This window comes from Chaetura pelagica, unplaced genomic scaffold, assembly GCF_000747805.2.
Source record: "Chaetura pelagica isolate M959 unplaced genomic scaffold, ChaPel_1.0 scaffold2, whole genome shotgun sequence".
NCBI lineage: Eukaryota > Metazoa > Chordata > Aves > Apodiformes > Apodidae > Chaetura > Chaetura pelagica.
In genome coordinates this window covers 1,486,710-1,514,313 of record NW_009952796.1, presented here as the reverse complement: position 1 = coordinate 1,514,313, position 27,604 = coordinate 1,486,710, and the positions used below count along the sequence as shown (strand labels likewise).

The window sequence follows — 27,604 nt, the reverse complement described above, 5'->3', positions numbered from 1 at the left end:
CAGTGCTCAGGTGACTTGAAGTGTCACAGTTATGTGACTATTCTGCTTCCAGCTTGAGTCTGTGTTTGTCACTCCAATACACAGGACAGACCTTTCCAGTGAAGGGGCAGCAGAAGAGGTCTGAATGGAGCGCAGGCTACACAGCTTGGGGCAGCCATACAAAGCTCTAGCTCAGTGCAGCTCATCACTCTAGGATCAGCTTTTTCCCCTCCTGCCACTCTGCTACCATGACAGTGAGCTGAGATGGCTGCAGACCCCAACCGACCTGGGAGTGACTTGATTTTATAGCTTCAAGTGTTAAGATGAATGAACATTCAGGCATAATAACATCATTACAGTTAATTGCACTTATATTAAGCTCCCACTCACTGCATAAATTGTGCTTTTGCAAATACTAAGACTTCAATATGATTGAAAGCAAATCTTTTCCTGAAATGTCCTCACTCTCCCACTTTTTTCTAAAGACAAAGTTATCCTGTGGGTTATTGGAGCAGAAGCACTTGTGATATATGAAGTTCAACTGTACAAGCAAATGAGAAGAAACTGCAGGAAAATACTTTTTTCTTGGTTTTGTCCCTATTCAGAAACTAGACAAAAGTATAATTACAAGAGCAGGGTCAAAAAATGGTTGGAAAGGCACTTCAGCAACACACTCAATCCGAACTTTAGAACCCTAAAGAAGCACACAGCATTGAAATGATCTTCCCAAATGCTGTGTTTCTAGAGACTCACCCAATCCTTCTGTTCCTTTGGGTAGAAACCACCTTCTGTTACTCTATTCTAGGAGGAGACCAGGGGACAGATTTGAACAAAGAGATAAAAAGATACAGAGATGATACTATGACCTGATATTCTGCCCAGATGGAAGAACATCCCTTCAATACTCTTCTCATAGACAGCAGAATTGTTTGTGTTTCCTATAACAACAATTTATTTGACATAAAAAATAAGATCCTGCCTCTTGGGCTTTTGATACTTGGCAGCAATACTTTAAGCAAAGCTCTCCTTTAATATTTTCTCTCCTGTGTTTTTCATTTCATATACCTGCCCCTGGACTCAGTTTTTTTATGAGTAGCACCTCTGAAGTACTCCAGCAATCTGGCTGCCTCATTTATGAAAGCAGCTTAATGTATAATGTTTTACAGTAATTTGGTAGCACAGCTTTTAGTAAATTAATAATTGCTGTCATGTCCCAGGAAAGAGAATATAGAGGTAACCACTGTTCCAGCTTGAAATGTAGGTCTAAGTCTATTCCCTTTTATATGCAGGAATCTGTACTCTAAGGCCAGCTAATTTTTTTTAGAAAAATTATGTAATTGAACGAGTACTGCTTTACTGCCTAAGACTATGAAGTTTCAGTGAGCCAGTGGTTCTGTTCTGAAGAGAAGGCCAGACTCCAAGTGCTGACTTTGATTTTACATGCCTGTCATTACAGTGACTTGACAGATGTTTAGACTGCTCTCAAATAAACATGACAAAATTAACATCTGTAGTTCCCACACTTTTCACTGTGCTGATTCTATTTATTTATTACATAGCTCCAAATCATTCCCAGTAAACTTCACTGGATAAGAATTAAAGTATCATCCCAATTCCATAAGCAAACAGCACTTTTTAAACATCTCAATACAAAAGGTTTTTTCTGTGCAAACCACTATTTCCCTTCTTCAACATCATCCTGCACTGCCCAGGGAAGTGTTTGAGTCACCATCCCTGGAAGTATTTAAAAAATGTGTAGATGTGGTGCCTAGAGACATGGTCTAGTGGTAGACTTGGTAATGCTGGGTTACCAGTTGATTTTGATGGTCTTCAAGGTCTTTTTTGACCACAATGATTCTATGACTCATGAGATACTGAACTGGTAAATGAACTGCTGGTGGCCAAGGTAACCAGGAAGCGTAAGAAGGTCCTGGCAGTGTACATGATTTGGCTATTCAAGATCACAAATTTTCCTTGTCACAGGCAAGTAATCACGCATTTTGTTATCCAGTGCAATGAAAAGATGCAACTGTTTGGTCACATTGTGATTGCTCATTACTAGAATACCAACAGAAAACCCCACTGCACTCAGAAGTGAGTATACATAAAGAAAATAATGGCAGCCCCATACTGATGGGATATTGCTAGAGAACACTGAGGAAAGGAATTCTGATGAACTGTTTATAGACTTTGTTTGTACTGATTTTTCAGGCTAATGATTTTTTTCTGGCTTATATCAGCATCTGTAGGAGGATTATGGAGTCAAGTGTAAAGGATCTGACTTTGAGCTACCCTGATTTGTAGTGCTCTGGACTCGCATTAAGGATCACTGGGTCCAGATTTAGCTCAAATGTAGACTGACCATCATAAGTTCCCAAGATAATTACTATCCCCAAAAATGGCACTGCTATTTTGAATTAATTTTTGCTTTATTTATCTCAGATAGGAAAAGGTTTAGCAGAGGCTCACAGGCAGTTTCAAACCCAAGCTAGTCAACTGCAGTGATGAGACAGATACAGCACTTCAACTGTCAAGTTACTTCTCTCCCACAGCTCCCAAATAGCACAGGTGGAGGAAAAAAACACTTGGGAACTTGATGTAATCACTGTGGCTTCCCCCAGATCATTTCAGGTCAGTATTCCCCATCTTTCTGTTCTTCCAGCTGGCTTCAAAGATCTTTTTGCTGAAAAATTACCAAACTGACAGGCAGACAAACTGGAAGATAGAGGAAAACAGCTTTATTTTGGTTGCCTGCAATTCCAACAGCTGTCTCAGGCACTGGAGGAAATGGCAACCCACGGAGGTCTGAAAAGGATCACGTTGTCCCCGTCGTATCATCATATATCATGTCATGCCACAATCTCTACAGCAATATACTGCTTTCAAAATTTCTAGCATATTAATCAGGAAAACACTGATCAGAAGCGTAGTGTATCTTTGACATTTCTTCTGTAATTTTTTCATAAGGAACCCTTTCTATCCACCCTGGAGATAGTTTTATTCATTTTTAATAGGACCAGAAATGTGAAAACCAGAGGTGTAGAGCACAGAATTTGTTTCAATGAGTTATATTTGTTATGCAAGATGCCACTAAAATAACATTAAAATTTATGAACACATTGCACTACAGCCTACAGTCATACACAGAGATTTTAAAGAAAAGAATGAAAGGAACATACTCTGACTTTGTAGCTAGTTACACATTTCTGCATTCAGTTTTCCTGTACACAGTAACTGCCTTTGAATTCGTAGTGAAAAGGATGAAGGATTTACAGTATGCTCTGTAGTTTAGGCCTCTGCATATTCTCCACTGTAATCCTTTACTCTTAGAGCAGTAGGCTCTGTTAAAGGACAGAAGGTATGGAACAATTTCACTGATGTAAGCAGAGTTAAACTGACGTGCAAATGCAGCCCCTCTGTGCTGACAATAAAAATTAATTTCAGTTCTAGACCTGGTTTCCATGATTACCAACCAGCAAAATGAATTTAAAAGAATTTTCTCTGTACTAATTTTCAAGAAAATGCTTCCACACAACCAGAAACCAGCTCTAGTGCTAATTTTGTGCTAAAGTCTTGCTCATTAAAAGACTGGCCACACTCAAAAGCACCATGCAGCTGCAGTTGATTGTAAAACAAACAAACAAACAACATCACATATCTGCAGCCTCTGCTCTGGTCTTAATAGAGCAAATGGGAATCTATTTTTTCAAAACCCTTTCCTCCCTACATAAAACAGCATTTTAAGGGCTCCAAAATGGAAAACTTTAATTTCATCTATCACTGAGCTGTGGTGTGCCTGTTCCCAAAGGCTGCTCCCATGCTACAAATGCCAAACCTGTTTCTTCTTACTCCACACATGCAGTTCAAGCCAGAGAAGAAGTCACTTCCCTTTCAAGCTGTCCCATTATTGTTAGTCAATGGGCACCCAGAAATGTGCAATACTTTTACAGCTGGAGCACATTCAGATTCAGAGCTTGCAAAAGCATTGCAAAAGAGTGAGAGAACACTGATATAACTCAGGCTACACTCCAACTCTCTTCTGACAGCCTCTAAGGACACCGAGAAATGAAAAGGTCTTTGTGCCTGTACCACCTCCACTTTATAAAGTGCACAATAGTACTTGACAAGTTACTCCCACTTTCACTGTTCACAGTGGAGCATGATTTTTTTTTTTTCCTTCTTTTTGCTACAAACCAGTAGCGTATTCTCTATTGGAAAAGCATCCAGACTTTTGTAAATTTTCATCCCTTAGTTCAGAAGGGACTAGACTGCAATTCCTGGGCTATTATTCCATCCAAACGTGAAATACGGTGTACAATTTCCTCTTTTCTGTTGCAGAACAAGCAAGGATGACAAATTATTCTAAATGCTCTATACGTTACAGAGGAGGTTATGCTCAGTATGGCTGTGCTAGCTGAAGCAGAGCCCTTCTTTATCAAATTTACCACTAGAGCTAGTGGACTTGAATTAGGGATTGTCTGTGGCAATGCCCTTTACCTTGTGTGGGCACATCCTGAATTTACCACTTTCAAACTAATAACATTAATAACCATATATCCCTGTTGGGCTTGGCACTCAACTCAGCAGTAAATTTGTGCATGGTAGAAAATATAGGGAAACTTTGGACAAAACCACTACCTTGGAAAAAACTTCAGGAACAGCTTTTCATCACTCTAGTTAGCATGCTTGAGTGCGTGAATGCTGAATATTCTGGTCTTTGGAGAAAATGCAAAATCCATACAAAAGAGGAGCACATTTGTGACTGATATAAAAGTCAGACTGAACAGTACAGCAATGTATTCTCTCATGGGATCATGAGAGAATTTTTAACAAACAGATTCGTATTTCCAGTCATCCAGCAAAGTCAGTCTCTGTCTCCCCATACACTTGCTGTGAAAAATGTCTCTCTTCAGCAAAACTTCTCAGGCACCCCTGTTTATATCAGGTTGCTGTTCATCTTTTGGAGAATACTATTTATTACTAATGACAAATAGTACATTCCCATCAATATCTCTATTACATGCCTTCCTCTGCAGGATGAAGATCTGACTGCACACAATTAGCCTTCAGAATTAGTTAAAATTAACAATTAAGTTAAAGTAAATCCCTTTTAAGGATTTTTTTTACTGAGTACATTATTTGCCAAAGTCATACTAAAGATGTCTATATCAAAACTCTTGTCATGTTGTCAGAAAAAACAGGGCACCCAGAGCATTTAATGAATACTGCTAGTAATAATTAGTAACAGTGGAGACAGAACACAACGTGTTATCCCAGTTTCAGTGACAAAGAATTCTAATACCGATAGTTTGGTCACAGTGTATATTAACTACAAACCAGAGAGAAATTAGTTGATTTCTCTATAATTATCCACCTACAGTAGCTAGACTAGAAAACCAGCTGAACATTCAGAAATAACTAAAACAGGCATTAAATAATACATTATTTATTATATCACCAGTGTAGACAGACTGCTATAATTCATGAAGTTGTGAACTCCATTAGTTTTCTAAGATACTGGTTTTAAATTTACATGGAACAATAGTCAATGTACCGAAGTGGAGTTTTTAGTTATTTTCAGATTATACAATGATGTTGATACATATTGAAGGCACAAATATATCCAGGTCCAGAATAAAAAGCTGTATAAGCTACTGTATCAGCTTTTATGTATGAAAGGGTAAAATGTCATGGTTCCACAATAACTAGTATATCTCTTTATAAACTTGTTCAGTGTATTCCTCTGAAAGTTTGTGAAAGTTTAAGAATTGGAATGTTCAGGTTTTCTAAGAATAACAAGCCTTTTGCCACTGATTCTCACACAGGCTCTTTACAATTGTAACAATAGTTTGGCAAAGCAGAGGATGCTTGCTCAGATAAAAGAGCTAGCATTTTTAATGTCTCTGTGTAGCTCAACAGCTTTTTATTTCTAAGAACAGTAAATCAGCATCTTCTCTGTTTTTCCCAAATTGAACACCTAATTTGCCATAAGATTACAATGCTCATTTAAATCTGCAGGCCAACACAAACAAACAAAAAAAAATCTTCCTGTTTCTATGACAAAATAATTACTTTAAGAAATTTATGCAAAAGTTATATTTTTCTCACTATATAAAATCCTTTCCTTTCAAACAGTACTGCAAGGTAGGAAAGAAAAGGTAATTACCACGTAACTGTATAACAGCAATTTTTTAGACATATTACTGCTATATTTCAATACTATATGTAGTCTCCCTGACAGAAAAAACTCCTCCCCAGGAAATAGTTATATGCATATATAGACTTGTAATGAGATTGTAGGGTTAACGAAGTAGAGAAACCTTCCATTTTCTCTTCTATAGGGTCTTCTGTATTCCATTTAGAGACCATTGCTGTAGAAATAACGCTGGAGGAGCAAGAACTCAAAACAAACATACAGACCAGATTTTTTTCCATCTGCCATTCTGGTCTTATGGTTCTGTTTAGTGACCTAAAGAAGGTTAGTTTTGGGTCAGAGGCAGTCATTAAGAGGTTTGGCACTTCCATGGGTTTCTAATTTATGCTCCAGCTTTCCTCCTGTTGTATAAAAAAACCAAGAATTCAGAAAGAGGTGGAGGGAGGAAGGCACAGCTAGGATGCCCATGAGATTCAGGAAGCTTCTGGGTTTGACCCTTCCAGGCTGTTTGCACCTCAGACAGTAACACCTTAAGACTGCCTACATACTGGCAAAAGGAGGAGAGGCAGGCTGGAGTTACAAGACCTGGAGGGGATGCCAGGGATGCCAAAGTAAACTCTTCCCCAGGTACTCAAGCAAGAACGGGGCATGGAACAAATTCTGTGCAACTCGATGTCCCTGCCTCTCCTGCAGGGCTGTACAAAAATCAAGGCTTTGACCAATATAGACATTTTACCAGATGTAGTACACCAGAGAATGCCAAAAAAAAGGCAGGATTATCACAGGAAACAGCAATACATATTATCTCTATCTAGTTCTATAACAGATTTCCTATAGTTTTTATTAACATAATGCTTTTCTTAGCAGTAAGGAATACATTATTTTATTGGGTGGCACATATGCCTTTACAGATTCTTATGAGCTAGAACTTCTCTCTCATGTAAAACGTTCTACTAATACTTTCTATGCTATTTGATTAATAGCACAAGAGAAATCAACCCTCTACCAAACTAAAATACCATTTCCACAAACTCATTTAAGTAGCAAGTATCCTAACAGACCAGAAATGTCCCCATGTATGAGCAAGAGAAAGGAGGTTACGAATGGATTGTCATTAATTCCTAATTCATGCGTTTGTAATTCCATATTGTAAAGGGAAAAGTGAGCTATGCAAGATTTCTAGAGGCAAGAAAGACACAGACTTTTTTAATATAAAAATCTGCTCTTGCAGGAACAAAAAGAAAGACATTCATAGAGTTCATCAAGTTTTAGAAATTCACTTAGCTATCCTCAGCATTTGCGATCTATCACTGTATGTGGAGAGGGAGAAAAAGATTTTCCAGTAACATTAATGGTACTAGACACATTTGGATCATGATAACTCTACCTATTAGGCAACAGTCCAGATGGTATCTTTTCTTCTTCAGTTATTGAAATTCCAAAGGATTTTATTTGTCAATGCTTTGTTCCAAACAAATTACTCTAATTTATTTTTGTAAGGTACGATAATTTAGTTCAGTTACAAAAGCAAAAAAACCCAGTATCTCATATATAAACAAGGGTTATTTTCCCAGAAATCATATCCAAAATCAAGATAAATAAATGCTGAATGGATTTAACAAACCTCCACATTATTATCTCAAACACTGCCACAAGACCTTGAAACAATATGCTCTTTGAGATGACAAGAATCTTCTTTAAAATGAAAGAAGCCACACAGACACTCACTTGGTAAATGGAAACACACTGTTTACAACCATCCAAGTTTTTAACCCAAGGTATCACACCTCTGAGTGTCAAAGACAATAAATATCAACCATTACCAGTCCCTTTCTGAAAATTAGATCCAAAAGGCACTGAGAAACATCCCATCAAATCAGACGGGAACGTGTAAGAAAACATTCCTCTCCACTTACCACTACATGGGTGCAGGCTATTGGTTCCTTGGCCAAGACATAATTAAAGAGGCCATTGTAAAATATTCACTGCAGAAATGACTGCTCTGGTGTGAAAGGCTGCTGCCTTTAGAGCTGCTTGTTCACATACTTGTGCAGAAGGTTATCGGCAACCACAGGAGAACTGACAGGACAGCAGGGCAGAGCTCCCCACACCTCTCTCAGTGAAAAGACAGAGCAACTGCCTTCAGCTCTGTGTATAGCCCATGGGAGGAGAAACTGCAGCCTGCAAAGTTTTTGAAACAAAATAGCAAGAAGCACAACTTAAGGTGCAGCAAACGAAGACCATTATTTTCAATACCAAGAAAAAAATTATTTCTGTGCTGGGTGAGTCAAGCCTTTATTGCTAAACCTGCTTAAATTAAAGATGGTGGCAAACTGCCATACTCTGTAATCAATGAAAGCACAAAATTCAGTTTCACAAACAATTTTTTAGCATTCCAGCAAGCAGGAGATTTAGAAAAGCTTATTTTAATTAAAAACTTTATTTTTCATTACAATTCACAGTTTATACATGGCAAGAGAAACCCTTGCCATGTGGACATTCAGAACACTGTGCTAGGGAGACAAGGGTCTTTGTTATAAGAGCATTGCTCCGTGCTGTGTCATAGAACTTCCTTAGTTTTAAAAGCGTACTCTCTGTAAATGTTAAATGACTGGTATTTACACTGAATTGACTGAATTTACATAGTAACTTATATTTATTAGAAAACAAGCTAAGCATCCAAAAAACATTAACATTCATATCTTGCATGTTATCTAATGGTCAGAGATGCTGTAAAATTTGCCACTTGAATCATGCCCAATCAGCAAAGTCCCATTCTCTTTTAATTTACACAGAGCCTAAATTATTCTTAAAGGCCTGTTCTATTCATTTTATGTACAGCCAGGTTACAACAGACTAGCATAAGAAAAAAAAAAAAAGCAAAATTATCCATTCCATCCTGCATTTCTTCTGAATCTCATGTACACCTATAAGCAAAACAGAACATAAAAAATTAACGCGTTTTCTTAAAATCAATAAAGAAAACCCATAGTCTGGTTTAGATCTGCTTCTTATCAGCCTATCCTGTCTGAGCAATCATCAGTATTCGGATTGTGCTATTTGTCTTCTTCATGCCTGCACTTATATTCAGAGCCATCTCTATCTGAAATGTAGAAAGTCACAGTGATACCAGTTTTGATTGCATTCCCACGTTAGTCACAGCTCTGGCACAGGCAGCCACTGTACTGTGTGACATTCAGGAAAGCACTCCAGCAGGATTCCTGGGTAAAATAGCATATGGTGTCTGGTGTGACTTGACTTAAAGAAGTTAAGAATCCTTTTCAGAGAGCAAGTATCTGACAGGTTTATGCTTATTAAAAATGGTTACATTTTTCTGCATTGTTTTCTGGATGTGGTTATCAGAATACAGCAATCAAAAGCCTCTACTGCATCTCCTCAAAAGAGTAATTTTTATTTGCTCTTGTCATCTACCAAATAATTTAGTGATATATAAACCGTGGATTTTTTTGGTACATCTGACACAGAGGAAAATAAAACAACTGCTGAACACTGCTTGAAAAAATAAGACCCAAAGAGGGCCTCTGCAAATTGTACAAGTGAGCATGGACAAGTATCAGCTGGACCTGAGTAAAACAAAATGCTTCTGGGGGACATGGTTGCAACTTTTGAAACTGCAGTGCCTTTAAATTTAGAGCTAAGAACATCACTTGATGATTGTTGAGTTTTGGCATTCGTGCATGCTGGTTGGTATCTTCACAACAGACACCTTTAAAATACCATCATTTCAAGAAGAATGAAAGCTCAAACGAAATACACTTCTTGTGCCCAAAAAAACCCCAAAAACCCAAACCAACAAAAAACCATACAGGAACTGTAGAGGTTCTGGTTCTTCAAAAGATAAGGCACTGACAAAAATTTCTTAGGTAAAAGGCTGCATAAGAATTTCTTGCCATTTACAAATGTGTTGTAGTCCAGAAATGGTCCATTCCTAGGCTCAGTAAGGTAGACCCTGAAATTTTAAGAACTGATCCCTCAAAGCTACATTGTTATAATAAACAAGTGTGATTCATTCTTGAGGCCATATGGCACATTAGGAGAAGTGAAAAACAGTCTGGGCAGATAAAGGCAGAAGACATTGCTTGTTCCAGCATCTTTCGATAACAGAAGTGCCATTCATCTTTGTGTCTTTGAAGAGATGCGATGGTAACGCTGGACTGCAGTTTCTGTGGAACTCATGCACACATATAAAATGCTGTTAGCACTAATCATCAAAAGGGTGGAGGAAAAAAAACGTTAAATGGCTAGTCTGAGCCAAGAGCTTCTCAAGGGCTGAGATCCGAAGTCACAGCTACTTAATGTTTTCAATAACAGCTATCTCTTCTGCTGCACAGTGTGGTGTCAAACCATTCATGTAAATGCTGTCCGCCTTTGTTAGGGCTGGCAAGAGGTCCTTCTCACTGGTGAGATGGTTGACTGATAGGGTTCTCTTGCAGGGAGTCAGGTCTTGATTGTGGTTGACAGCGAGTTCTGCAGAGAGCTTCCTTTTGATAGAGGTGGCCCGCTGGAACTTGTCGTAGATCTCCACGCTCAGGCGCCTTCGAGTTTCTTTGAACTCCGCAGTGACGTTGGCTGTCCACTCGGCAGCATGGGCTCTGAATTCCCCTACCTGCAGCAAAAATGGGGGGGGTTGTGGGGGCGTGAGAAAGGAAACATTATGGAGTCAAGGACCTTAGACAACTGTTCAGGCTCAAGAGCCCAGTGAGAAAGCCATGAGGCTTTAGGCCGGCAAAGAGCTGCCACTGCTGCCAGCACAGATTACTCATGCTGCAGACTCTCTTTTTATTGATAGCAACTAAACAAGAAATGTTGCACAAGTAAGAGTTGACAATTATTCTAAACACACAATAAAACATATATTTATTCTAAATTTGCTTTAATTATAGTCAACAATACAGGGAAGCTGCAGAGCCCTGACAGCTGCACAGTACCCAGCTGGTCAGGGGATGCTGAAATCCCAGCAATCCAGACTGTGTTGTGTATTGTTACTTGGGTGCAGGGTTATTTATGAGCACTTTTACTGTCTCTGGAAAGATCCCTGAGAGACTTGGCAAGGAGTTTTCTAAATTTAGACAGAAAAGCTTTTTTAAAGGAAGACGTCAGCTGCTTGTGTGCTCTCTTTTTTCCTGCTTGCTCAAACGTAGCACTAATGCAGCAGCAGTTTCAGTCATGTCAGCGACATGTCTGCTTACCTCCCTGACTCCACTGAAATGACATACTAAAAAGCAGCACAAAGGTGACTGCAGAGTGGGACAGCCTCTGGGAGCTGTTAGACATCACCCCCAAAGGCAATGCAGCCTGCTGTTTGCCACAAGGGGCTACTGTACAGATGCCATAGAGCTGGATGAGGAGTTTCCATGCTATGCCCAGACAGTTTGGCTGCAAGGTGCTAGTTTGTACCACCACCACCATTTCACAAATGTATGATCATACCTCCTGTTGTCTACTCCAATCCTGTGCTCTGAGTCTATATTGTCAACCTTCATGGCAAAGGCTGATCCACTTTCACCAAAACTACTATCATTTTTACCCCTTAAGATTACTTTCCACCATTTCTGTGCTTTAGTATTTGGGAAGCTGGAGCATCCCATGAGCCCAAGCTCTGAGGGTAGGCCTGAGGAAGGCAGCTGCTGGCACAGAACCCCAAATTATCTTTCTTTTTCCTCAGAGGAGTTAAGATCTAGCAGCTCACTCAGATAAGAGTCTGAGGTGTAATATGGCCTTGTAATTTATATGCTATTTATATTTTTGCTCTTGTATTTCAACTAAACCAGTTATAATAACAAATAAGTTATATAGGTAATTAAAGGAGGCACCTTTTGAGGAAATTATCTTGTTACAATTACAAAGGAAATAGATTGTTTGTCTTTAAATCTCTGCTTTGTAGGCAGTTTAACTGTTGGAAGGTATAGCACAGGGAAGACAGACTGCTGATAAATATAACTACAAAGCAAAGTATTTCAGAATAATTAACCCACTTAAATAAATTAGTCTAATTGGTACTGCTTGGTCCAGTACATCGGCAAGCAATGATTTGGTGCTCACCAAAGCATAGAAGTAATAATAAAAAAACAACAACCCCCAAACCAAACAACACAGAGAAATAGAGGGAATAAACCATCAGAGAAAAGTGGCCACAAGCTGATTCATGCTTTGCAGTGCAGTGGAAAACAGGAATATAAAAATCCAACCCGCTAACTCAGGAGTGACAGGGTTTTAGGAAAACTTCCCCCTTGAGAAACAAACCAAAAATATCTCTTTTACCCAGGGGTCATTTTATTTATTACATTTGTCTCAGCTTCAGTGAATTACACAGATTACTAATGTGGACCCATTATGCATATTTTCTAAAATAAGGATTATTATCTGCAATACACAGAGGACTCGCCCAGCTGAACGATTATTAGTATTTAAATTATGCAATTAGGATCAGACACACTGCACTTCAAAACTGAAAATAATGAAATCTGTAATTCTGAAATATTTCAGCTGCTACAATATTTTTATTTGTAGTAAACAAGTAATAAAAATATGATAAGCAGTATCAGTGCACACCCTGGGGCAGCTTTATCCTTCTCTGAAGCTTTATTAAAGACAGGCTGCTCAGGTTCTGGTGCATGTTTCTGTCCAGGGGAGTAAAGAGCCAGTACATTGGTTCCTGTTTTACCCTGGACTTTTGTACCCCTCACCAGCTGTGTAAGCATTAACAGACCAGTTCTTTTCACACAAATGCCATCGGAGATTGCAGAGAGATGAAATCTCTCACATTGCATATGTTCACACTGAAGGGATGTTACCAGACTGTTAGCTTTAAAATTGTGTCTTGGCAACCTACTGGAAGTAACAAACATCTTGAACTGTCTCCTAACACGCTTTTTAACTTTCCCTCTACTAGTAAGCTTCAGTTCCCACTTGTTATATTTTCCCAGCAAAACAAAACAAAACACCAAAACTCAAACAGCTGGCTGTGCTTCTGACAAAAACAAGTCTATGCAACACTTAGCACAGGCTCAGAATCCCCTGGCAATGGACCCGTCTTGCACAGGGCAAGGTGCTATATTTTAACTCTTGTGCTTACAAGTTATTTAGGAGAATTAAAAAATCATACTTATTATGATAGCTGATTACAAAATTCTAATTAGGTTTCTTATGGGAATCAAGTTTATACAGCCAGCTTGAAGAGCATCATTAAATATGCCTTTGGAGATGGCCTGATGTTCCAATTAAGGTGATGTGGAACATGAACACAGTGGACTCAATCCTATCTTTCCATAGACCAGAGCTATGATGATGCTTGGCACAGTTTCAGTTTTATAATAAAATCATTTTTAAAAAAAAATGAAAAATGCAGTGCTATTGCCAAGCTGAATTGAAATGCATTAGTAGTAAAACAGAGGTAATTGGCACAGCATGAGAAACTAGAAGTTCAGTGCTGTGTGAACTATGCATGCTCTGAATTACTGCTTTTGTATGAACTGAAATGCACTCAAAAATACTATCTCTTCAGAATAGAACTCTTAATTCCATAGTACTCCTGGACTCAAGCACAAAAGGTTATAGGAAAAGAAATGTGCAATTTTTAACTGCCAGTGAACATAAGCAACTTGTTCTTATAATTTGATCCTTTCTTTATCCATAAGGACATTTTTGTATATGTTCAGGTCCTTTCTGTCCTGAGGGTATGACATTTTATCAAGCTGAATTACTGTTCCTCTTCCTATGGGGGCTGACAGCCACAAAATGTCGTATGCGAAGTGATTGAAATGCCAAATGAGCTATACTGCTCAAATTAAATCTTAACATACCTACCTACCATGGCAATTGCTTACTTTTCTCCAATTCCCCTGCTTCACTGCAGCACACAGCTCTGTCGACTCTACAGCTGTCATAGCTGGGGGCAACATGACACGAGGACGAGGCCTCTCAGTCACAGAAATTATCAAAAACTAAGAACTTTACACAAGGCTGAATGACACAAAATATTTGAAAAGTAACAGGAAGAACATGTCACAGTGATGGCACCTGAGTCAGCTATCCAATAAGCAGCACCAGCCTGGTGATGCTGCTCACTTCTAATCTTTGTGGAATACAGATGCCAGCAGTAATGGGGACACAGACTCTAGCCCAGCTCCAGGATTCACTTCCTCCACATCAAAATTCAAATTAGACTGCAAAGTGTTAGACACTTATGACTCCAGGCTCACCTCTAAACTCAACTTTGTACTTTGAACATCAACAGCTATTAACTTTACTAGGTATTTATGGAACAACACCCAACTTCCTTATGACTCCTGGTAATACAGCTTTGAGGGACAAATTCTCAAGAAACATGGTAATAACAACACAACTAAATACTCTGCAAAGCACACTTCACCATGAAAAACTAGATCATTTGCTATCAAATAAGCAGCCAATTCCTTGCCCAGCACAGGCTGCCTGGCCTCCAGATGCAGATGGGCCTGGATATCCCATACATTCTGCATTGTATCTGACAGCCCCATGTATATGTCTCAAATACCACAGGTCAGTTCTAGTAGCATCTCTAAATGTCTATGTTAAAGTGTCTGTGTCTACCTGCAGTGAAAAAGTCACATTCACCTTGTCAGGATTTTGAAGTGTGTCCACTCATTCCTTATAAAGCCACTTTTGATTTTTTGGGAGTTTGTCTGTTTTTAACCATACATCAAAAAAATACTGTGTGAGGTTCCTGAATGACCAAACAGTTACCAAACATTACCAATATCATTTAAAGACAGACATTCTGAATTTGACAGAACTAGGAAAAAAAACATGGACCTTAAGCAACCATTCCTTCATCTGTTCCTGCCAAAGGCCATCAAAATTAATAATTGCCAAAACCTGGCTCTCAGCCAATATCACTGGTGAGACCAAAATTCTCTGTTTTCATCACCACCACATTTTAGCTTTGTCACTGCCTAGATGAGCTTTGTGCTTGGCAGAGTCCAACAGCATAACCCAGAACATTAGTAGGACCAAGGGGATGCTACAGCTAAAAAAAAAAAACAAAACACCACATTTCCACATTTGAAGATACTGAAGCATCTGCTTTATTCTTCAATACTTTTCCTCTAATTCATTGTACTTGTCAGAAGTTTGGACATCTTTATGGACACTCTGCTCACAACAGATATCCACATAATTATACAGCCAAAACTGTCCACCATGCAGGAAGACCACTCATCCTATTAAATGTGGTCTGGAAAACACAAGCCATGCAGCTATAATCTTTACATCAAGAATCTGTAGTTTGAATTAAGCCACATCTGCAGTCTAACAGGAAAAAAAAAAAAAAAAGCCTTATTAAGAACATCCTTATATAAACCAAAATGAAGACACACATTTAATTTAACTCTAGTTTTGTTCCTCTCTTGAAAAAACCCATCACTGCAGTATAAGCAGTTAATATACTACATCTGACAGAGTGGGATGAAAGATATCCTACCCAGATGGAACTTGGATATATGACACAAAAGTTATTATATACTAAGGAGCTAAACCACTAAGTACCAAAAAAGAAAAAGATTAACATTATACATGCCATGCAAGAAAAAGAAAACACATTTCTAAATAATGTGTATAGCCTTTTCTTTCATAGTTGTACTTCATGTTGTTTTCTTTGGCATACAGGGCTCATGCATTTTACAATAGCCATGTTAGTGCAAGCCAAAAAAAGGAATTAAAGAGCAATTAGATGAGCTGGAGATATCTGACTGCATTTTAGGGAAAATAAAAAAAGTGGCTTTCCTTACAGATATTAACAGTCTAGATGTTCCTCAGTATATAATTTCTAACATTTGCCCCTAATGCATTAACCAAGGTTTCACAGCTTCCTTTTTCCTCCACAATGTACTTTTTGTTTTACTTAAAAATAACACATCCAATTAACCTCTCCACAATATGCTACTCAGAGAGAAAACTAAAAGGGCCACATACATTTCACATTATCCAGGTAGCAGAGTAGAGTACCACTTAGCTTTCAAGAAGCTCATCCAGCATTCCCAGAAATTCTCTCTAAGTCCCACTTAAAAATAAATCTTAAAAAAAAAAAATGTAGGTACAACAAGGGTTGATGGGCTTAACAATGCAACTGCTGGGTGGTTTGAGTCCCTGTGTGGGTAGGAGGGTTTGTGCATCTGCCATCTCCTGCAGTTCTAGGCAAGCACATGCAGGATGCCCCTTACCACTGGAGCTACTGCTGGCACCAGATTTGTTTGCTACATCAGTTGTCTATAGACTAAAGACTGGAGTGCAGAAAAACAAACTAGAAGTTTCACAGCCATTTTTATGTGCATTTCCTGTACATGAAGGGAATCTCATTTATAGTCCAACTAAATAAATTCTCATCCTAATTATCTAGCTTTTAGTGTTTCGGTAAGCGCTGTCATCTGTGGACAGCTATTTAAAGAAGACTGTACTCTACTTGTCTTTAAATGCAAACAGTACCAAAATGCAATGTAAAAATACCACAGGCACGAGACAGCTACGGTGAACTTTCCCAGGTGTCTAACCACTCTCTTCTGTTCATTCTGTCACGACCTCAGCTCTGCAGCAAAGAGCTCTTCTACACCAAGTCTTTAAGCTATCAGGCTTTAATTTCAAAGTGAATGAACAAATTATCTCTTTTTGTTTCCCCTGACAGATATACATGTCCCTCTGTTTTTCAAGCACATATTCGAGGGGGAAAGATTCTGTTTTGTAAAATTGCCATCTTCTGGAGTAACATTTAAACTCCATAGACTGCTGTATTTTTGTAGTCATGGTGGTCAGAAATGTTTTGGGAACACTGCTCTCCCACTGGAAACTGGATTATTCACTCCTGTAATAAGTAATGTTTGTAAGTTCATTATGGTGAGTAATGATTGTTTGGTTTCACCCACATAACTTCCATGAGCACATCTGATGCCTTGGATGAAATAAACCACATTCTCCAATGGGAATGCAGAGAAGCCATGAATTTTGATTATTTTTTTGTGGAGGAACATCTACGGTGGCAGCTGTGGGAATATGTTTGTGGAGATGTGACAGATGGCAGATACAGAAATGGCCCTTTTGCTCTGTCATTGTCTGATTCGACAAAATAAAAACCTACAAAATAGAAAAAAAAATGTCTACAAAATCAGATACAGATATAGTAAGAGTCACAACATTTATTTTGTTTTACCTCTTTTTTTTTTTTCTAGCAATACGAACACTCCTGTGTTAGGTACCTCCTGACCTACTGTGTCTCTCAATACTGTACACAAGTTATTGGGTGGATTATCTCAGTCCCTGATATTCTGCTTTATTAATAACTTTGAAAGATAAAAAAAGATACTGACATTTTCCTCTCAATATCAGCTATTCTATTTAGTTGCTTCATCTACTCTTGAGAGCCATCCAACCCCTCTTTGAACATGAGGAGGGTCAGTGACATCCACCTGTATTAACCACAATAAACTATTTAGGTTTACATAAAGCTCTAGCAGCTGAGCCTAAGGTGATTCAAGAGAACAGCATGTATTCTCTGTCTGCACTATACAGCCAATGACTTTGCTGTGGCCAGAAATAGCAAACATTTAAAGAATTATACTAGAAGACTAATGAAACCCAAGCCACAAGCAGTTGAAAGACTGTCTTGTCTTTCTCCCACAGGAAAGACACAACAAGTCTCATAAACTCATTGGATTTTATGTTATAAAGATACACTAAAGAAAACATTCTTTAAAAAGGACTTTTAATTTTACATTGTTATTGAGTAAGGAAGGGCCATTGAACTACCTGATCAAGTCCCAGTAAAAACTCCTCATTTCTTAACATTCTAAAGTCAATATCTGGAGTGATATTTGTGTGAAATATCAAAGATCCACTTCAGTTGTTCAACACTAGTATTGCAATTGCACTCATCCATTATAAAGGAAAGGTATTCCATAGTTTCTTCAGTCCTTTTTATCCATGACTGCAAAGCAGCATCCTCACTGTCAATACAACTTCTTGAAGGTGCCAGGATATTGTTTCATTGGCTTTCTCTGGGGACTTGTCCATAAGACAGTGAACAATCAAATGCATACACACTCAGTATTACTAACATATTTTGGTGTCTTTTCTGAGACACCAAGATTATCTTAATGTCACTGTGATTAGCTTAAAAAAAATAACATTTCCAGAATTGTTAATCATGAAGATGTATGTTGAATAGATTCCAGATTAAATATCATTCAATCAATAGAGTTAAATCATGGAGGTATGTCTTTCAGTAACCTAAAGGATCAATTACATCTTGACTCCAAAAATCAAGATTGTCTTATGTAAACCATAATAATGGACATTCAGGGAATCTTCATGGGTAATTAACTCCAAGAAGTGCCATGCTATAACTGAAATCTCTTTAATCAATTTCTCTTATTATGAGGTATTAATCACTTGTTCCAGTTTTAATTCAATAGCTCTGACCACCAATACCTGGTTGCCTGCAGCCTGCACTGGAGGCATTGACATCTATGCTGAGCCATCCAGTGAGTATGGGAGGGCCAGGGGAACACTGTGAGATTGTAGGGCCAGGCACCAACATTGTCCCCCTGCCATAGGTAGGCACAGCATGACATCCCACTCAAAGGTGTATTTTGACAACATGGCCCTTGTCATCAGCACCACCCCTTGCAGAACCTGATACTTAAATTACCATAAGAAAACAGCCATCTCTAAAGGGCCTTAATATGCCCAGCTAAGAGGCATGGTATAAATATAAACCACACCAAAACAATAACAATATAGATGTTACCTTTGTGCATGTGTGTTGAACCTGAAGTTAAGCAGGCACCACATGTCCAAAGCACACAAAGCTTTGAGGAAAGACATCTCAAAAAAGTGTCAAAAACCATCAGCACATTAGTTCTCTGGGACTCTAAGAACACTGTGTTCTTTCATATTCATTACTGCCCATAGTACTACAATGTACTTGCCAGAATGATCGATATAGAAACTGTTGCTAGGGGAGGACCAAGAACACCATTAGGATAATTTACACCCATCTCTTGAGAAGGGAAGAGATCAAATTGCATTCAGAACCGGGTCAGCTATTTCTACCTTCTCCTCACACCAACCAATCTCCAAGACTCAGTCGTTATGCAGGGACTGTACTTCCATCTTTCATTTTTTGGGCGATAGTTTTTGTACTTTTCTGGATAGACTGGAAAAAATTATTAATGCTAGGCTACCTTCTCTTCAGACAGCTCTTTTGCCATTTTTGTAGCTCTCTGCAATTCTTTCTGAAGTTTAGAACATAGACCTATGGACTGATTTCCAGTACTATACATTTTAATAACATCTGTGGCATTAGTATCACTTTCCTACAGAAACTCAATTATTTCCTGCTTGTACATCCTAGACTTGTCACCCATGTTAACCACTGCCTTGCAAAAGGACATCACATGCAATTCCTTTCATACCATTAATGTCTCCCACAAAGATCATAGAATAGTTAAGGTTGGAAGGGACCTTAAATATCATCATGTTCCAACCTCCCTGCTATGAGCAGGGACACCTCACATCAGACCAGGTTGCACAAAGCCTCATCCAGCCTGGCCATAAACACCTCCAGGGAGGGGGAATCAGCAACCTCTCTGGGCAACCTATTCCAGTGCCTTCCTACCCTTGTGGTGAAGAATTTCTTCCTGATGTCTAACCTAAATCTCCCCTCTTTCAGTTTAAAACTGTTACCCCTTGTCCTATCAATGCCCTCTCTGGCAAAAAGTCCCTCCCCAGCTTTCCTATAACCCCTTCAGGTACTGGAAGGTGCTATAAGGTCTCCCCAGAGCCTCCTCTTCTCTAGGCTGACCAGCCTCAACTTTGTCAGCCTGTCTTCAAAGCAGAGGTGTTCCAGCCTTTTGATCATCTTTGTGGGCCCTTCTCTGGACCCTCTCCAACAGCTCCATGTCTTTCCTGTGCTGAGGGCTCCAGAGCTGTACACAGAACTCCAGGTGTGATCTCACCAGAGTAGAGGGCCAGAATCACCTCCCTTGCCCTGCTGGCCACACATCTTTTGATGCAGCCCAAGACCTGGATTTCTGAATCAGGCCATTCTAGGAACAGACTTTCTTCAAGTTAGTCTGACCTACCCATTGAACTTGTGGATGTGCAATTGTGGTTTTTTTTAATCTTTTGTAAGAAAAGGAAAAGCCCAAGCAGTGGTTTTCTTCAACCAAAGCTGATCCATCTCTCTTGAAACAATGCACAATAGATAAGCAATTAGCTCAGACCTTTGTAAAAAAGCCTCTGGTCACTAGGCTTAAGAGTTATTCTTATCACCTTAATTTCTAAGTGAAGGGATTTTGTTTCTTAAAAACAGCAAGTGCCAGGTTAAGAGCTCACTGTCGTGGAAAGAGCTTCTCCTTCCTACTACTTGGTTGCACACCCTTGCTGAACAGCCTCTAAGGTCTATCTGCCAGGCATGCCAGTTTAACTCAAAAAAACCTTGCAAAAATGTGTCTCACTTGAGTTTAGTAGTTTTTTCATGCATCCAGTCTACACTTAGGGTCCCTCCTTGGGGGATATGAAAGCTAGGTTCAAGTTCTTTTTAGGCTGAGATCCTTAGGTTTTGTGAGCACCTTTAGCCTGAAGATAGTAAAATGAAAAGAACCAATATTATAGGGAGTGGAATAATCTCCATGGCATCACCATGACAGGCCTAATTCTGTTCTGACAGACATGAGTGACAGCTCTGTCACTGGTGCCACAAAAATTAAACTGAACGATGATTCAGATGAGTCCAATTTGTTTAGAGATATCAAAGATAGCAACTGTCTCTTGAATTTCCATAAGAAGTGGATGTGCTATTCTTCCTTAAAGTTTAGGCTTGGTCTTTAAAGCTGGATTCACATCACTCACAAAAACACTTGTTCAAACTGAGCCAGCATCTCACACAAGTCAGTCACCTGGACTCTCGATATACAGTGAAGAGAACATGCAGTTAATCTCATATGGTAGATGCCTTAAAAAATTCAAATGGTTTAAGCTAGGCACACTCATTTCCTTCCACTGACTGCAAAGGGAATGTGGATGACTGGGTCAGTCGTTGATATCTACACTGGAGATGAATCCCACCGCCATTGACTTGAATGGAGTCTGGACTAGAGCTTAACAAAGGGAATACCATAAGGACAAGAGACATAAGCATTTAATTTTAAAAACAGGAATTTGAATTTTATAGCCCAAAAGACTAAGATTCTTGGTTGGGTGGCATTCTTGTGGCAAGGACTGAAATTCAGAAGCTGCTGCATACTGAATATAAAGAAAAATATGACAAGGAAAAACATTCTGCTGAAATTGAACATATCAAAGAGACTAAAATCAGAAGATTTTAAAAGTGCTGTGTGTAGTCAAGGTATAGGGAATAATGAAGAGACAGGAGTTGAAGGTAAGCCAGCACAGCTGAAGCTGAGTTTCAGAGGCAGATCACCTACTTAAAATGATAGCACACAGCATGTTCCAGAGACTTTCTGACACTTTATCTGTCTTACTCCATGAACAGTTTCCAGCACCATCTATCCTTCTAAAACTCCCATTTCTGTCTCTACTTGTCTTTCACCTCCCTCCCCATGTGATGCATTCAATACTCTCATGAGTATTTCAGGAGACAAAAGCCACCTGAGCAACTGACAGACATTCTGGTTATCTGGATTTTAATATCAAAATGCAGCATTATTGTGGATCACTGCACATATAATCAGGATTTTTTGGTCTCAGTTACCCTTGCATATGGGAAACCTTCCTGATAGTATCATGGGGAAAAAAAAGTTTTATTTTGCTGGAACAATGAAATCCATGATTACCACAAAGTCTTATGTAAAATACCTGTAAGAGCAATGCAACTGCATTAAGAAAAATGCAAACAGGACTATAAATAGTAGGTAATACTTATTATCGGCACACCCACTTCCTGGAGTCTGGAGGTTTCCTTTCACAATATACACCCTTAATATGATATGATAAACTATTTGTTACTTTAGACTATAGGAAAAGGTAAAAAGGAGATTATTACTGCTGTCCATCACAAGAGATAGCAGATACCTCAGCTGATAAAACATTTGCAAGCTTTCTGTGTTCATCCTGGACCCTGGTACAACTCACTAGACTTGGCTGCTATCAGCCTTCTGTCTTAGCTGAAACCAACACAACCCATCACTACTGTATTATCTGCTTCCTCCTGTATCTAAAGCATGTAGGCTACTACTATTTTTTTCATGAGAAGTACAAATCCTACACAAAGTCTTGTTTACTAGTAGGCGTTGATAATTCATAGTAAGTAAGGTTCATGAAGGAGTATTTTAAGAGTCTTATATTTCCTAGGAAATACATTAAACTGTTTCAGTTTTCAGTGTGCATTAATTATGGCTCCATACATTTTGTCATAGCCTCTATCCCTCAACAGATTTCTGTTTCTAATTTCAAAGGCTACCTTTAGGTATAATGAGCTATTTTCCCAAGGACTGACACAATGTTTCCTTAAAAAACAGTCAAATAACACATGCTTTGAATTGGGATTTTCCACTGCACTCATTTCTGCTATTTGAACTCCAGATAGGTTCCTCCACTACAATGTGCTGGAACAGAACATTGTTTAGGTTTAACTGATAAACCAAATGGAAAAAAAAAAATTCAGTTTCCTCTGTCTTCTGCTGGCATAGAGGAAACTTGATGGCCACATTTCCACTAGACTTCCTCAGCTTCCCCACTTAGATTTTGCTGGGCAGATAGGAAGGATAACTGAAGAGCAGCAGGTTTTATCATAAAATGCAAACTATAAAGTTAATATTTGTACAACCCTTCTGTTCAAATATAGCCAACATTATTTAAAAAAACAATGTTTTTATATAACATTCTTCTTACAAAGTATCATTAGGATATAATACAGGAACTATTTTTCATATTTTATAACTTGCACACAAATTGTTCTATGACATAATTCAGATCTCAAACTGATCTCCAACTGTATTATTTTAAGCTGCTAAAACATCTTTCTGTTACGAATTCTCAGCCATGCCTGATCAATGGGTTAAAAAAGGGAGAGACTTCTGAATATCTGAGACATGATTAATTGAACAAATTGTACCAATCATGTTATGTCTGTCTTTAACTGAACACGAGACACTAGTATACACCAAAATCCTCAGTACCTGCATCAGCCAAGAGAATTTTGAGATATCTGAAGAATGAGGTTTTCTGTTCTGTAGACAAAATGAATGTGCTTGTTTAGGCTACAAAGGTGAGAAAGAATGAAAGATGAAATAAGGCATACATTCCTGGTCCCTGAGAAAAAAAAGTTTGGCATAGCCCTGTCCTCCATAACCTTGCAAATGGAGATTTACTTGATAAAAATAGGAATGTATTTAATGTGTTAAAGGAATCCATGAGCTCGTTCAGTTCACGATTCTTTAAATCTTTTCCAAAGTTAGTCTATCTTGAAATAGCTTCAGTATAAAATAAAAACAAGGTAAAATAAAATTCAAACATTCTTAGTATATTATCATCACTACAATAGTATGGATAATGAGACACACTAAACATGATGAAACCTGCAGTGTGCTATGTACATTATAACATCAAGATAGCATCTAATCCAGAGATTACAGAGTCTGGATAAGAGAAAAGATTATGAGAAAAGTAGTAAAGACTAGATGAATTCTATGTAGTGTGAAGAACTAAATTGTGTCACCAGTGTCTGAGGAAGGGGGCCTCCAGGAAAGCTGAAGAGGGACTTTTATACGAGCATATAGCAATAGAACAAGGGGTAATGGTTTCAAACTGAAAGAGGGAAGGTTTGGATTAGATATCAGGAAGAAATTTTGTGGTGGGAGGGTGGTGAGACACTGGCACAGGTTGCCCAGGGAAGTTGTGGATGCCCTATCGCCAGAAGTGGGTCAAGGCCAGGTTGGATGGAGCTTGGAGCAACCTGGTCTAGTGGGATGTGTCCCTGCCCAAGCAGGAGGGTTAGAAATAGATGATCTTTAAGGTCTTTGCCAACCCAAACCATTTTATGATTCTATGATTTTTGCATAGTCCCAAGTCATGGTGCCTCAGTTATATTTAATGTGCAAATGAGAGCACTTGCGTGATACCTGCTGCCCCTTATCTGTGAAGGACCCTAGTAAAACTTGTTGTGCAAGGAAAAAAATATCCTTTCACATTTACAACACAGGAGCAAAAGATTATACTCTTTAAATTAACCTGATAAAATAAATATTGTCCTCTGCTTCAGAACAAAGTGTTTACAAAATGCCTGTGTAAAAGCATATTTCTGATAGGCCTGCCACAATGCTGTCTCTAACCATGAAGTGCAATGAGCATAGAAAGGGCTGCCCACTCCACATGCCTCACAAAGTGCATTTAACCCTGCCCAAGTCCCCAGCTCACATCCTCCTGCCTGCTGTCACCATCCCTCCTGCTCTCTGGGCAGAAAGCAGCTGGGCCCCTGGGGATTTGAGATGAGTAAAGGTATATAGGGGTAAGCTGCCCTTTATAGCAAGGTCTTTGGGAGCTCAAGGATGGCCAGGATTACATCTAGGCATTGAGGCCGTGCCCTACAGCTAGGAAAACAATTTAAAACAATATTAAGTAGTAGGCCACTGCACAGTACCCAACATACTCATTACATCAAAAAGAAATTAGAGTCTTTATATTTGAGCAACACAAATGAACTGATGCGTGCAGAGGAACTGAAGTTAAGAGGGAAATATGTTGCTTAAAACAAAATTTAGTTCTCAGACCTCTTGTGAAAGCTGAACTGTGCTAGATGCAATCAAAGGAAATTTTATTTATCCTTCAACATTTTCAAAATCAGGGCATTTTCTTAAATGACAGAATTTAAAGTAAAATATTGTTATCATCACTGGAATGATAAATACATATTTACAACTAAGAATATATTTGAACTGAATGCAATGCACTTAACTACAAATAACTATGTATGCTGCTGAAGATATTATGGTAAAATACACCCAGGCATACTTAAATTATTCATTTCAGTACCTTGTATGATACAAAACATTTACTCTCTTACCACTATAAAATGATCAGAGGTACCTTAAATATAACTATTCCATCATTTAGTAATTTTTGTTACATACCTGCATCTCATATAGAAACAACCACAGCAGAATTATTTTTGCTTCAAAAATTAAGGACTTCATTCTACTGTCTAGAAGAATCCTTTCAGAGGCTTTTTTCCCCAAGTCAGGTGCAACTATGCACAAACAATTTTAGAATACATTTTATCTACATTTAAATGCAGCCATGTGATAAATCACTGTATGTTTGATGAGACTGCTAAAATTTTGCTGCACTTTGAGCTGCAGCATACTTCACAAATAACTTTGATCTATCCCCTAAAAGCAAAACCAGTTATAAGCTTACCTGACTTGTAATCAAAGCTTCCTAGAAGTAACATTTTATTTTCCCCTTTCAAAAGTTCTTACCTCTTCCTTTGTCTTTTTTGATATGACTCTTAGCCAGTCTCCAATCATGCTGAGAACAGCTGCAAAGTAGGCAAGCCCAACAAGGATCCAGAACCAAACCACGGGCTTATAAAAATCTTGATACTCAATATCTGATCCTCCTGAAAAAACAACAAAGTTTAAAAAAAATTAAATAATTAAAGCAGATTTAACGGTTACTGCCACAAACCTGTTTTTAAATCAATTATTTTCCAATTAAGAAGCTATATTTCTCACAAATTCTCCTATTTTCTTACTCATCATCCACTCTTGCAAATATAGTTTGCAGATCAGCAGTAGTATGCAAATTTTAGCCAATTATTTCTAATCATTAATTATAGTTAAAAAATTATCACAGATAACCTCATTCAACTTCTGATATATCACTATTTATGGCAGAGGTCATTGAGGATAGCTTGAATGAAAAGAGTTCCCACTTGCTCCAAATAATGCCTCAGTATTGCATTTTAAGTGTTGTTCTGGAATACGTAATCCATTCATATTCTGAGAAATCTGATTTTGCATGGACTTGGAAACATCTCAATACTTCCATGAATCCTTTAACCCTAGTAAAGAAGAGTAGCACCAGCGTTAACAAGTGTCCCTGGTGGGTAGACAAGCATTATCATCTCCATTTTGCAGAGGAGGGAAGCAGGGTGCAGGGACTGGAGCTGAACTGATCATACTAAAAAAAAAACAAACCACAACCACCAAACAAAAAACAACTCATGTATAAAATTGCTGGCAGCAGAAGGTAACATTTTCAATTCGGACTGTTGTAAGCACCAGTCCCTTCCTTCCTTCCAGCATTAAAGTAAAAAAAGGATAATTTTAGAGGTGTCTGAAATGGAGCTTTCAAGTACAATAAAGATATAAAGAACAGATGCTTTATTTCCACACCAAAAAAAGTAATGTCCATCCAGAGCTCCTGATAATACAAGAAACCTCACATTTCACATCTTGCAATACAATAAAACAGAAGCCTTCAGCTTGCAGTACAGCTGTGTTATAACAAATAAAATCAGGCTCCTGGTTTGGGTTTGCTGCAAGTAGGAGTTTGGTGTTTTTATCTGCCCACAGCTGAAGAGACTCCACAATAAAACCTTTTTGGGCACATTAAAGCAGTCTGTACAGATACATGATATGTTGCTTTGTGTATCTGCATCCTGCACTGAAACAATCAAAGTAAAACTGTCCCCAAAATATCACGCACCTTGTTGTACAAACAAGATTAAAATTTCATTAAGAGTAATGTTTTCTTAGCTGTTATTATCTAATCATCACAAAGATTACGTGCAAAGAAAGAATTATACTGGTGGTTATCCTTGTATAGAAGCCCTCAGACAGAAATGTTGTAATTCTCATGTCCATATGCTTTTTCACCAATAAAAGCCATTGAACTCTAGTGGTTTACTCAACTATCCAAGAGAGGAATCCACACTGCAAAATGGAGATACTGTAACACCTGCACAGTCACAAGTAAGGCAGAAGACAGGGCTCTGTCTGGAACAGGAGGCAGCCAAACACCAAAGGGTTAAGTTCACCACAGCCCAAGACAAAGAACTTCAGAAGTTAAGCAATTTGTTAACATCATCTAGCACATGTCAATGCAGGAAAACAGGATTTTAGGGATGATGTGCACAAAATTCAGTGGTTGATTACCATCATGTCTTAGCACTAGCAGGAGCCAGTAATGAACCAGGCTTGGAGATTCTTCAGCTGTTCATACAGTGCACATGAAAGTATTATATGAAGTACCCACTCAGCTGGTTTCTAAATTTTAGAATTATTAATTCTTCCCTAGGTTAATTCCTAGGGAAGAAGTTAGGAGATGCTCATACTCAACCAAGTATTTTCTTTACTGTCTCGCCAGGAGATGGCTCCATCTAGCCATGCCCAAAGGAGTTCAACTTCCCTGAAGTTAGAAAGGGACATTCAACAACCCCCTAGGAAAAGGCTTAAGAGC

At 38.5% G+C, this 27,604-nt stretch overlaps 1 protein-coding gene across 1 annotated transcript in view; it reads right to left on the bottom strand.

Annotated features, from left to right (window-relative positions):
- Nucleotides 1-10,442: 10,442 nt before the first annotated feature.
- The window catches only part of KCNK2 (potassium channel, subfamily K, member 2), a 74,665-nt gene continuing 57,503 nt past the window's right edge, over nucleotides 10,443-27,604 (bottom strand). The window contains exons 5-6 of the mRNA XM_009994734.1: nucleotides 25,621-25,760; nucleotides 10,443-10,760 (exon numbers count right to left, since the gene is read on the bottom strand). Of these exons, the coding sequence (XP_009993036.1) occupies nucleotides 10,443-10,760; nucleotides 25,621-25,760 (458 nt within the window). The remainder of the gene's footprint in view (nucleotides 10,761-25,620; nucleotides 25,761-27,604) is intronic.